At 38.3% G+C, this 13106-nt stretch overlaps 1 protein-coding gene and 2 pseudogenes across 3 annotated transcripts; 1 reads left to right on the top strand and 2 right to left on the bottom strand.

Annotated features, from left to right (window-relative positions):
- Positions 1-5410: 5410 nt before the first annotated feature.
- On the bottom strand, positions 5411-6547 carry LOC101293621 (annotated as a pseudogene).
- A 718-nt stretch (positions 6548-7265) lies between these two features.
- LOC101303534 (glucan endo-1,3-beta-glucosidase-like) lies at positions 7266-8254 on the bottom strand. 2 transcript variants are annotated; one of them, XM_004303582.1, is made up of 2 exons: positions 8120-8254; positions 7266-7989 (listed from the first exon to the last, which is right to left on the bottom strand). In XM_004303582.1, the coding sequence occupies exons 1-2, from the start codon at positions 8178-8180 to the stop codon at positions 7301-7303; spliced, it is 750 nt and encodes a 249-aa protein (XP_004303630.1). In that variant the 5' UTR covers positions 8181-8254; the 3' UTR covers positions 7266-7300. The 2 variants fall into 2 exon arrangements, with proteins under 2 accessions (XP_004303630.1, XP_004303629.1); XM_004303581.1 differs by lacking the exon at positions 8120-8254 and having other exon boundaries at positions 7266-8104.
- A 2286-nt stretch (positions 8255-10540) lies between these two features.
- On the top strand, positions 10541-11950 carry LOC101303246 (annotated as a pseudogene). The gene is made up of 2 exons (XR_184985.1): positions 10541-10705; positions 10811-11950. The product of XR_184985.1 is annotated as a glucan endo-1,3-beta-glucosidase, basic isoform-like (transcript).
- The last annotated feature ends 1156 nt before the right edge of the window (positions 11951-13106 follow it).

Here is a 13106-nt window from a genome sequence, read left to right as displayed (position 1 = left end):
GAGAGAGAGAGAGTTGGAAAGGGTGCCAATGAGAACCCTGTCTTGCTCTTCCCATTTTTCAAACGCAGCTGTGTTGTCCACCTCAGTCCCATCAGGGTTGATAGAGCAAGGTGGTGGACAAGGAAGGGTTCCATCAACAATTTTCAGCAAGCCATAACTCTTTAGATGATAGTGCATCTGATAGAGCCACGTAGGATAGTTGTTCTCCTCAAGGAGCACCGAAATACATTGCAGTTGTTATTCGAGCGTGCCATTGAACCAACACTGTGAGGAAAGAGAGATTTATCAAACTAAAAAGAAGAAAAGACTAGATCTAATAGAATTTATACTAGATCTGACTAATGAGAAATGAGTAGGTGAATAAATGAAGTTTATAGCCTCAGTAGGTGAAGAAATGAGTTTTTTTTGTGTTGATAGTGACAAGACATCGGAAGACAGTGTGATAAGGCAATGGTCAGGCTATAGGCTTTGATACCATGCTGAAATTCAAACACTTATGAAACGTTGTAATAGCAAGTGAAGAACTTAAACAAAATTGTTTACTGAATATGAAAATGAGCACACAGAAAAGAGTATACAACAAAGAAGCAAAGAAAATTGAAAAGAAGAGAAAGCAGCTTGTATTGTATTGAAGGTACGTAATTTTACAAGATGATGATTGATGCAGACAACAGTGCAATACAATCCTTATATATAAAGGACAAGAACAATTGGATAAGCACTATAGAAAATATCCTCTTTGCCAGCTATGGAGAGGCACGTGATCCTTTCTTCTTGGTCACGAATAAGGACCGTTGTATATCTGTTGTGAGGTGATTTGGGGATAAAGAATGTCTGCAGACTCAGAAATGCTCAAGATCATCTGTTCATCTGTGAGCCACGCGCTGGTTGACCAGGGTCAAACTGTTGACTTTGGTCTAACTTCAATACTCTCCGAGGCTACACCTTCTTGTTGATTTATGCCTTCATTACCATATTCATCAAGTTCACTGAGTTCTATCAGCTTAACAATATAGACATATTATTATGTAATATATGCTACTAATTAAATATGGGCAACGAAATAGATATTATTGTTTATACGTGAACTCGATCGAGGACAAATAGCAATTATTGTCTTCCGAAAGGAATCCGTTGTTAGGTAGCTGGTAAGAGTTTTTAAGGATGATATATAAGCACAACTTGCTAGCTATCTACGACCTCCTACGCGCCTAACTTACGAGCGAATTGAATTTGCATGTCATAAGCGTCAAATTGCTTGAAGGCTCATGGCATTGATCGGAGACTGCAAATAAAACGAGAAGAAAAGAACAGACAAATTGAACTTGAACGAGCTAGTCTTTACTCCGCATGATCTGATTCATCTGAAAAAAATGATTTAAGTGGGAGGCTGCTGTGGCCGACATTATATTTTGGATCTAGCTAGATAGTATAAGATGCGGAAGAGTTATGAAATGTACCCGCATTACTAGGAAATCGATCAATAGGCACAGGCGTTTTCTGTCCCTATTAAGGGTCATTGGGCACAGAATATATGTCTATTGACTGATGGGGACGAATTTTCTATATGTATCCCCCTGTACCATCTCAAAATTGGTTTTTTACCATTAGGGGACGGATATCCCTGTCCGTCCCACCCTGAGCACCATAACTCACACACTCTTTTTCCCTTTCTGACAGTAACAGTGCTCCATGTTTTTTATATAATATAATAATCTGATCTGTTGTTATTTATCCGTATAGTTTTGAGCGATGAAACTTGATACACCGTATATTCATCCGTGCCCAATTTGAGCAAATTTAACAAAAAAAAAAATAATTGGAAATTTCAATAAAACACCAATTGGGTTTTGAAATATTTACCTTGGTTTTGGTTTTTACTAATAGGGACCCAGTTTTTGTTCTATATTGTACCACGGCAAAAATGTTAAGTACAAGCTACCAAATGAAAATACAATACTTCTCAATACCTATACTCAAATGAAAATCTACATAATCTTTTCCCTGGACAATGAACATTTCGTCAACACTATAACAAACTCCTCCAATGGCTCTTGCCAAAATATATTCTGAAAAACAACATTTCAGCAAACAACATTTCATTTTGGTGGCATATATATTGGAAAATGTGGATTGAAATTATGAGTACATATCAATGAGGAAATACTTAAATATAAATATGTCCCAAATAAAAAATGAATGTTCACTCAGTACCTTTTTGGATCTTATTCTGCTGATTCTTTTCTCCAATATTCATTCTAGGTTCTTCAGTTCCTTGACGTTCAAAGCGCTAGCAGCTTCACCTATTATATGCCTGTAAACATCACCCGTACATTATCAGAATCAAATTTTATATACCTCTAGAAAAAATTAAAAATAAATATTTCCTGAGTGTACACTTGGTACTTAACCTGTTTGAATTTTGAATTTTTCTGTTATGTCTTCTTAATATAAATGATTCTAGCTGGTAAAACTGAAGCCAAGAATGTAGTTACACCATAAGTTAAACCGACTGCACATATCTAGAAGATCGTGTAAGCTTAAGCTCATATATAAAATAACATGTAGTTACACCATAACATGACTGAAAAATGTAGCAACCGACAAACATATCCAGAAGATTGTGTAAGCTTAAGCTTATAAGGAAATCAAAAGAGTATGCTTCTAAAACAAACAAAAAATGACCTCTAAATGAACATCAAAGTATAGTTTAATGCTTATGTAGATAAATAAAAACAAACTTCAATATTAAGAAGACTAAATTGAAAACCAAACTTACTTTGTTCCTTTGAATAAGGTGTGTTTTCCCTCTACACCTTCAAGAGCTTGAATAACATAAGTTCCTAAGTTTCCTGTCATGCCTTTGGTGAGTCCACCAAAAAGAATTATGTTTCTAAGAGTTGTTTCACCATGAATCCTGTCACTGAAAGGAAAGTATTATCAGAATAAAGTTGAACCACTAAAAACTTTTAGCTCACGGTCTAACAGAGAAATACTAATGTTCATCAAGTTTACAAGAACCGAGATTGAAAAAACTAGAGCTATATACAATAGATCCATAGTAACCAGACAAACAACTGCAATAGTCTTTATAAGTAAAACTAGAATCACAGATGCTAGTAGTACCTTCTCACTGATGAACTGAACTTCAAACTCCCTGGTCCAATCAGAACCCCCAAAAAGACGACCACAAGAACATGACCTATATGCATAATCCGAAATCAGTACTAGTAACACAAGTCCAGGGATGGCAGTAGAAACTATGGTAACCAGAATATCAGAAAACGCACAAACATACACACACACACAGATATATATATATAGGAAGAAATCTTACATAATACAAGCATAGTCCAAACACCAAAACCAAAAGCAACTGGAACAAATTGCAAGTCTCAAAATTCCTTCCTATAGTCTAAACAGCCAATCCCATAAGAGTTCTACAATCTAACATAACATGTACAAGTGCATATCAAAACAAAATGTACAATCAAACAAAGTAAATGTCTGAGTAGCTACTTCCATGAATGAGAGAAGGTCACATCCTAAATTTTACGCTTTGTAACATATTTCCAAAAGCAATAAATTTGAATGTGAATCGGAAAAGTATCCAATGCAGAGGAATAATTAATTATTCACGAATGCTAAAAAGTAAAAATTAAAATCATAAACCTAACATCCATATTGAAGGTGTGATATCAAACTCTAACCATAGAGCGAAAGTGCAAATGTAAATCTAGGAATTTACATAACAATCATGTCACTCACTTTCCAGGCAAGTGGTAGGCGTCAATTACTACACCTGAATGCCTCTTGTTAACTTTCAAGACTAACTCCCTGCAAAGTCACTCCCTACACCATAAAATGGTGTACCGGTTTCACAAAAGAAAAGAAAACCCGGTAAGCTTATGAAGCTTGTATGAGTAAAAACTACACAGGAGACTATGTTACACACAAATATAATTCTTGATGTATAACAAAAGAATATTTCAAATGAGAAAATAACATGAAACACATCAATTAACATCACAAACTAATTCAGCAGCTATAACTTATTGAAGGACACATACGAACCAATATATAGACATAACATATCCCTTCCTCTTATTTTTTATACTAACTCAAGGAAATAACTCATGTTGTAAATAACATACACCATTGATAATATATACTTCTCACCTATAACACCTACATGCAACTCACCAAGCAGGGCTATACACAAACACGGATCATACACACCGTGAATGGTCAACGACAAATTAGTGCACTAACTATTTTAAGGCTTTTCACCCTAAGGACTCTTCTTCCTTGCTTGCTCACAATGGGATCAACTCACCCATCTTGTTTCCTCCTTGCACACTACGGGATCAACTCACCCATTCATACAAAGTACTCAAGGTATTCTATTCTCTCATCAATTGTAACCTCAATGATACATTACCATATTGATGATGACACAAAGTTAACTATGCAGGTGTCTACGCAAGTAGATATAAACCAAATCAAGAACAGTAATGCATGTAGATTAATAATTCCTTATTTGTTTTAAAACAAAATATTCAGAAGAGTGAAAAATATAACCATGATCGATTGTAGGGAAGTGATATATGTATCGCATAACACAAGATATCAGAATTCACATTGCAAGTACAAGACATAACTAAAGTATGATATTAAGAAGACAAAGTGCTAAGCATTTGTGGGTACCATAGATGCGTTGTCGATCAACTAACTCTAAAAATATCTCAGATTTCTTTCAGATGTTCATACCAGAAAATTCGATGCAACCTTCATATTACAAAGTTCTGTACAAGTTTCAGTCTGTCGTATGAAAACGATCGGTCTTAACCTGTTAGCCATGCACTGATAAGATCACTATGGATGACCACCACAGACTCTGGCTACGTAATGCTATATCTTCTGCCTAATAATTCTTTTTTTTTTAATACAAGGGCTAGAAATTAATATTAATTATCTGCAAATGATGATTTTATTTAGTCCACGTACAAAAAATTTACAGTAGCGAGGACTTAACACATACATATTAACTTGTATCCTATTAATTTACATTTCGAACAATCTAACACAGATTTCTATATCTAACATTGACAGACCAAACTTGTCTTTAATTTACAACTGCTAGCTAGAAAATTTCATAAACGGCTGGTCCAGACTGTAAATTAAGTCACTCGATCAAGCATATATGCAACTAAGCTGCAAAAGATCACTTCCTCAGGAATTTGATTTCTAGTAATCAAAAGGCGTTGGTCCAACACATCATATAATTGATAGTTCATACACTATTTGATGATAGATCGGTGCCAAATTCCAGATAATCATTGTTCTTTTATTTTAGCATATGGAAAAGGATATCGATCTGTCGTAATATTATTTCTTTTCTGGCATGATATTATGCGCAAAAAGTAATGGCGTAGTCAGGTCCGCCGGAGCAAGAATGTGCCTTTCTTGTCATCATAGGCGTAGCTGTAAGCCTGAGGGCATTGTTCGCTGAACTTGATAGAGTAATCTGTAGGAGGACAAGTCTCTATCTTATCATTAGGTGGTGTGCAGTAGTACCTGGACTGATTGAACTTGGTGCACGCGCTCATGCAACCAATCACGCTCCCCCCAGGGCGGCCAGTTACTTGTAGCTCACTCGGACACATAGCATTCACGTTAGCTCTGCAACTAGAGCTCCAACATTCTCCGGGAGCCTGACCACCTAGTGGAGTCACTGAGATTGGCAAGTTGAAGCCGTCAACAAGACTAACACCGTAGAGATCTTGACCCCCGCCTCCTGCGATATTCATTTCCACCAACGTGGCTGGCGGAGCTCCTCCATTTCCGTTGCATGAGACCTGACCGGAGGCGCAATCCCCGGGGTTGTCGCACGTGAACTTTCCGGAGTTGTCCGTGAAGCAGTTTGTACGGCCCCAGAAGCTGCCATTCCATGGAACCGGAGTATCTATGATGTTGCTAGCTTAGGAGGCTAACTCGAACCCCGTAAACGCTAACTGAGATTTGTTAGCAGAATTAGTTAGGGTTGCTGGCCAGACCATGTAGCGGCACTTGTTTGTGAAATATACTGTAGCCGGATGTGCAGCTGCATATATATACGAGTAGTTCAGGAAAAAAGAAATCAGTACAAAACCATAATTACCCCAAATCTGGTACCAGCACACAAACAAAGAAGATGACTAGATGAGAATTGTGTGTTCACCTGGAACGAAGGTGATCAGGTAGAGGAACACTCGGATTATCAGCATGATTGAATATCTTGAATATCTAGAGCAAAGTCAGCAAATGCAGTTGTAATTTGATGACAACAGACCACAACCTGTTCTATATATTACTCCACATATAGCTAGAGTTATGCACTATGCACATTATTAACACCATTTTTTCTATCATTTCCAAAAAGAAAAAGAGATCATTATTTTTTTTTTAACTTTCAGGTCTAATTTTTTTTTTTTTTTCAAGAGATCATTATTTCTATTAATTGAACAAAGAATGCACCTTTTGTTTTTCTTAACATATATACAGTCATGACTATTCCGACCAAAAATGAAATGTCATGTCAGACGCATATGTCTCGTTTATTAGGAAATTAATTTCATGTTCAACAATATATGAGGTGCCATTTATAATAGGTGGAGAACATACGCACATAGACACTTTTGAACGAATTTTTCCACAATTAGTCAATAGCCAGCGTCATCTTGCCTTAGATTTCCACAAATAAATACAAACCGTAAGTACGAATTTCACAAGCTGGAAAGGAAGCTAGCGTAATTTACCAGAGATATAATCAGCTGAACAATTAAGCCAACTTTTTTGCCCTTTGAACATAGGATTTGTCTGCTGTAATGGTGTGTATCCCATTCCATACATACAACTAAAATAAGAAGAACATGTGCATACAAATAGGGTTTGTATGATACACACATCAATACACAACAGAATTGTCCTTGAACATGCATGCATGTTGAACAAGACTTGCTTCAAATTAACTTATTGTCTCCACCGGAAGCTCCAAATTATAAATAGTAACTTCCTTACTATTGTAAATATTGTATGCATGCAACCATATATGAACTCCATAAACTAAAACTGACATATTTAATTCGTCATTTCATATAAGATATATAGTTCATACATCATTTCACAATAGCTCGATCGGTGTCATATTCCAGATGATCATCAAAAACTTCTTTATTTTAACATATAAGAAAGGATATATACGTCGTGTGATATTTCCTTTCTAACTTATTAATACATATTGGATTTGCGGTATTTGTCTCTATGGACAGAAAGTAATAGCGTAGTTAGGTCCCCCGGAGCAAGTGAATGTGCCTTTCTTGTCATCATAAGCGTAGCTGTAAGCCTCAGGGCATTGTTCACTAAACTTCCTAGAGTAGTCAGTAGGAGGACATGTCTCTGGCTTATTATTAGGTCCAGTGCAGCAATACCTGGGCTCACCGAACTTGGTGCACGCGCTCATGCAGCCGACCACGCTCCCGCCGGCCCCCGTTACTTGTAGCTCTCTCGGACAATTAGCGTTTACGTTGGCTCTGCAGGTAGAGGTCCGACAAGTCCCGGGCTCATGACCGCCTTGAGCGGCCACGGACATGGGCAAGTTGAAGCCATCAACAAGACTAACATCGTAGTAATCTTGACCCCCGCCTGCTGCGATAAAAAATTCCACCAACGTGGCTGGAGGAACTCCTCCATTTCCGTTGCATGATTCCTGACCGGATGCGCAATCCCCTGATTTTTCACAAGTGAATTTTCCGGAATTGTCCGTGAAGCAGTTGGTACGGCCCCAGAAGCGGCCATTCCATGGAACCGGAGTGACCACAGTGGTGCTAGCTTGGGGTGCCAACACGTTACTCGGCAATGCTAAGGGAGGTTTGAGATCAGAAGTTTGGGTTGCTGGCCAGACCGTGAAGGGGCACTTGTTTGTGATGGAAATTGTGGCCGGAAGTGCGCCTGCATGAATTCCCAAAGAAAAGAAAAGGTAATAATAATTAACATATATCACCACGCTAAATTCGATCAGTAGTACTGTCAGTCGACTAGCATGCATGAAACAAGAAGGAAATAAGAATTGTGTGTTCACCTGGAAAGAAAAGGAAGCAGGCGAAGGTAAGGTAGAGGAGTTGTACTTGGATTTTCATCATGATTGAATACGTAGATCAGTTGGCCTATTTAATTAAATGTTGTTCGAATTATGTGATGATATCAATCGAGGTTGTGGTGTAGTTATATATATAGGGTAAATTTATAGACTGTTCTTCTCTTTTAATTTGGTCAACAAATATATATAATATATATATATATATATATATATATATATATATTCAAATTTTACGTACTAGATCGAGTAGAAATAGAATGCATGGCGGGCTGGAATGGAGGAGTCTACATGCAGAGATAGAGGAGACTTGAGAGAAGACTACTATTCGATCATAATTTCTCCTTAGAAATGATATGATTGACATATATACATGAATTATTTCGGACAAGTTGATCGGAGAAGAGTACTTGTTCCAATATCAAGACAAACCGGCATGTCTCCTTCGCACTGCTCCAGCAAGCTACAAAGTAGCTGGATGATCGATGTTGATTAGTAATAATATGCATTGGACATTAATGAAATCTGTTACAACGTACGTACTCCCAGCTAGCTGTGGAACTTTGAATGTTCATGAGTAGTCCATGCATGTGTAAGTCGAGATCGAGTTACTGAGATATTATTGTACAGACATATATATATATATATATATATATCATTGTCTTCTAGCTGATGATCGAGGACTGTTTCCTGTTAGCCAGTACGTAGGACTATGAATGATATTAGTATATGCATACGTACGTACCGGAATGATCGAGCACCACGTACGTACTGGCTCCTATCGATCTCTCTATCTCCTGCCTAGCTAGCTAACTTGAGAGGCGCGCAATTGACGAACTCTCATGTTCTAGGCCTCACATCGCTTCGAGGCTGCCAAGGAAGACCGACAACAACGCTCGATCGAGAAGGAAAGGAAGACTTGCAAATTGAACTGGGTCTTCGCACCATGCCAGCTACATAGAGGAGACTTACCACGTACACCATTATACGCACATTAGAGGGAGCTTAATTAGGAGAAGGACAAACATGGATCAATAATTCATGATTCACGCTTCATCCATCACAAAAATAATATCGATCGTACGTACGTGTGTGACCTTTCAAATTAACATTGCTGGATCGAATTGATTCCTTCATGGAAATTCATCTTAAGGACACACGTACATATATATGCAGATATTATTGTATGACATGCACCTAGCCTCGATCTGTCTTATGAATCGAAAACGATCGCCAGTAAGACATTGATCATATGGATGATATTATTATGCGTACGAACGTCGATGTAACACATACTGCCTACTATATATCTTCCCCCTAACTCTCAACAGGCCCAGGCAATTGAATTCTCATGTTGCAAGTCTCACATATATTGCTTCGAGCGAGGCTACCAAGGAAGACTTGGAATATATATACCGCGCGAGAACACAAAGGAACAGGTAAAGTCATGAACTAGTCTTCACTCGATCGATCTAAATTCTCAACTAATTAAAGATATTAAGACGACGTTTTTATGATCAATTAGTGCACGTACAGTTCGATCTGGTGACAATAACGATTACTGCTACAACCTTAAGAATCGAAGCTGAAAGATAATAACCTAAACAAACTGCCTATTCGATCACTTCCAGTTCTAGAGAAGCTTACAGTGGTCTAAAAAACCTTTGGAAACTTTAGAGCACCGAAGAGTTAACACATACTGTATATACATTGAAAGAAGCTGACAAAATAAGCCTCTTGAAGCGTTGGCTTTTCAAATTATTATTTTTCTTCCAGAGATCAATATTTATAATAATAATTGAACAAATGTGCATCCTTGTATATATAATAATTTAACCACATGTCATTTTATCTGCTTTAGTTTAAGTATGGTAAATTAATTTATTCATCGCTATATATATCCATGTTTATTAAATTTTTAAAAGATAACTTAGTACGATACGATCAGGATCCTTAATCAGTAGAGAGGTTAACTTCAGAATCCCATTGCAGATCGACTCTCCCCGGCACGAAGCTACGGCAGTATTCCCATTGGATGGAGCCTACTTATCGAAGACTTACAAGACGACTACCATTCCTGGCCGCCACAAAAATTATTGACAGACATTAGTCTGCATATACAGCTTGCCTTTTTCAAGACAAGACCACCACTAATAATGACTGACTGTACGTACCATTTGTCTTTGGGCCCGAAAAGTCCAGTAGCACTATACGTACTAGTGTCACTGAGTGATGTATATGCGCGCTTGCTAGCTAGTTTGTTTTCTTTTGTGGAATTAGCTAGCTAGCTAGTAGTATGCTTGTTTTCTTTTGTGGAATTAGCTAGCTTGTCTAGTCAGCATTCCTCTGGGAATTAGTCCATCACTCGAACTATAAAGACAGCTAGCAAGCTAGCTATGTAATTCACAATCTGGGGAAGCATACGCTTCACGTACTGCATGCTTCTTTTCTTAGCTTTTCTACTTCACTCTACAATGGCAAAGTCCAATAGACTTGCCGAAAGCCCTTCCATGATCCCGAAAATGCTACTTTTTGGTACGCTAGTAATGGCTTCCATAGCAACAACTGCAGGTATAGTCTCTTCCTCTACCCTATATTATGTACTTGAAGTAAAGTGTTATATACAGAATTCATAATCACTAGTTAAAAGTATATCTCATATTGAGTCTGATGCAGGTTCTAAGATTGGAGTGTGTTATGGAACCAAAGGAGACAACTTACCGCCAGCACAAGAAGTAATATCTATGTTCGACCAGTATGGTATTCAAAAAATTCGTCTCTATGATCCTTACCAAGGTGCTCTCCAAGCCCTTAGAGGCTCCAACATCGAGGTCATGCTTGGTGTTGAGAACGACCGCCTCCAATACATTTCTTCAAGCCAAGACGAGGCTAATTCCTGGGTCCAAAGTAATGTCGTAAGCTATGGCAATGTAAATTTCAAATACATTGTTGTGGGAAACGAAATAGATCCCACAGGTCCACAAGCATCGTTTGTTGCCCCTGCAAATGGAAAACATTACAAAAAGCAATTACTGCTGAGAATCTTGCCGGAAAGATCAAAGTCTCCACTGCCATTTCCACCGCTGTCCTTGAAGAACCCTCTTACCCTCCATCAAAAGGATCATTCCGTATTGACCATTTACCATTTCTTAATCCCATCTTGGCCTTCTTAGCACGCAATCAATCTCCCTTGCTCGTTCATGTTTACCCTTATTTTACTTACAATCAAAACCGTCAGATTAATATCGAGTATGCTCTTTTTACATCTCCATCACCTGTGGTGCATGATGGCCAGCTCGGGTATCAAAACCTGTTTGATGCCATTCTCGATACAGTTTACTCAGCACTCGAGAGAGCCGGAAGCGGTTCCGTGAGTATCCTTGTATCGGAGTCCGGTTGGCCCTCCGCTGGTGGGGATGGAGAGGTGACTACAATGGCGAATGCAAGGATTTACAACTCCAATTTGATCAATCATGTCAAGAGTAATGGTACTCCGAAGAAACCTGGAAGCCCTATAGAGGCTTATATATTTGCCATGTTTAATGAAAATCAAAAGCCAGGGCCAGAGACTGAGAGACACTGGGGGCTCTTCTACCCAACCAAACAGCCTAAATATCCCATTGATTTCAACTGAGCGGAAACTCTAGCTAGTGTTCGATATCTGGAATCATGGCCATTCATGGGCACTTTTCCTAGGTAATTCAATAACTATAATAAAAGATCACCTAGCTAGAGCAATGATAAAAGACAATCTTAATGGGAACTGTGGATGACGTGTTTTAGCTTTAAGCACTTATATAAATTAACCCTTTGTAATGTTTTCTTTGTTTGGCTATGAACCCTAGCCTTTGTAATGTTTGATGCTTCCTATAAAATTTAGAGGTGGCAAACGGGCCGGCCCACCTAATCGGGTTTCGGGCGTGCTTGGGTCGGCCCACGACGGGCCACTTTTTAACGGGCTCGGGCTTAGGCCGGCCCATTTACTCAAATGTAAGGCCCAGTCCGACCCACAGCCCAAGCCATAACGTGGTGGGCCGTGCTCGGGCCGGGCCGGCCCAGGCCCATGAAAGGGTCGTGTCGGGCCCGTTTCGTGCCGAAAATTGAAAATGGTCGAGGTGAATGTCCTATACCACCGCTTCTACTCTCATAATCTTAACTTTTAATTATACATGATACGATTACAAACCAAAATTAATTCACACAATCTATCGATCATTTTTTGTTTTCAACAAACTAAAGAAATAAGTGATAAATGCTTATTATTCACAATTAATAAATTTTTAGGCAAAAACTTCTTATGAGTCTAGGGGAATCCAAATTCATACTCAAATAAATAATTATTAGTATATAAGTATATTGTTTATACTCAAAACTAAGTTTATTATTTAAAAATATGTTATCTTCATATTAAAAATGGAAAAAAATTATATTTTATAGTGGACCGGGCCGTGGGCCTCAAATTATCGTGCTCGGGCAGGGCCGAGCTTATAACGGGCTTGGGCCAGGCTGGGCCCATGGGCTCATTTTTCTAGACCCAGCCAGACCCATTAGAATAACGTGCTTGGGCCGGGCTGGGCCATTAATGGGCTTGGGCCGTGCCTGGCCGCTTTTAAATGTGTCGTGCTCGTGCTTAGCAGCCCGTTTGCCACCTTTACTATAAATCTATGCTTTTCCCTCTCTACCTGGATGCGTGCTGTTATGACTTTAGAAATTTTCTAAGCACCTACGTGTTTGTGATACCTACATTTACCGATATAACAACAAATTTGTTGTCGTTTTGGTAAACTTAGTCATTACTTGGATAATTTTTGTTCTATTAGAGGTAATTACTCAACTTAAGACGATTTACAAGTTTACGAACAATTTGTTGTCGTTGTAGTAACTTGGTTAAATTATATGTAAATGTGTAAAACAATTGTAGTAATTTTGTTGTTAATATTGTAAATTTTACTCATTTAACTTGTCATTTTTA

Source organism: Fragaria vesca, linkage group LG6 (genome assembly GCF_000184155.1).
Source record: "Fragaria vesca subsp. vesca linkage group LG6, FraVesHawaii_1.0, whole genome shotgun sequence".
In the NCBI taxonomy this organism is placed as follows: Eukaryota; Viridiplantae; Streptophyta; class Magnoliopsida; order Rosales; family Rosaceae; genus Fragaria; species Fragaria vesca.
This window is presented reverse-complemented; position numbering and strand designations above follow the sequence as displayed.

Bases quoted from the DNA above. Each gene is read 5' to 3' on its own strand.
- LOC101303534 (XM_004303581.1), bottom strand. From the start codon at position 8,086: ATGCATGCTAGTCGACTGACAGTACTACTGATCGAATTTAGCGTGGTG.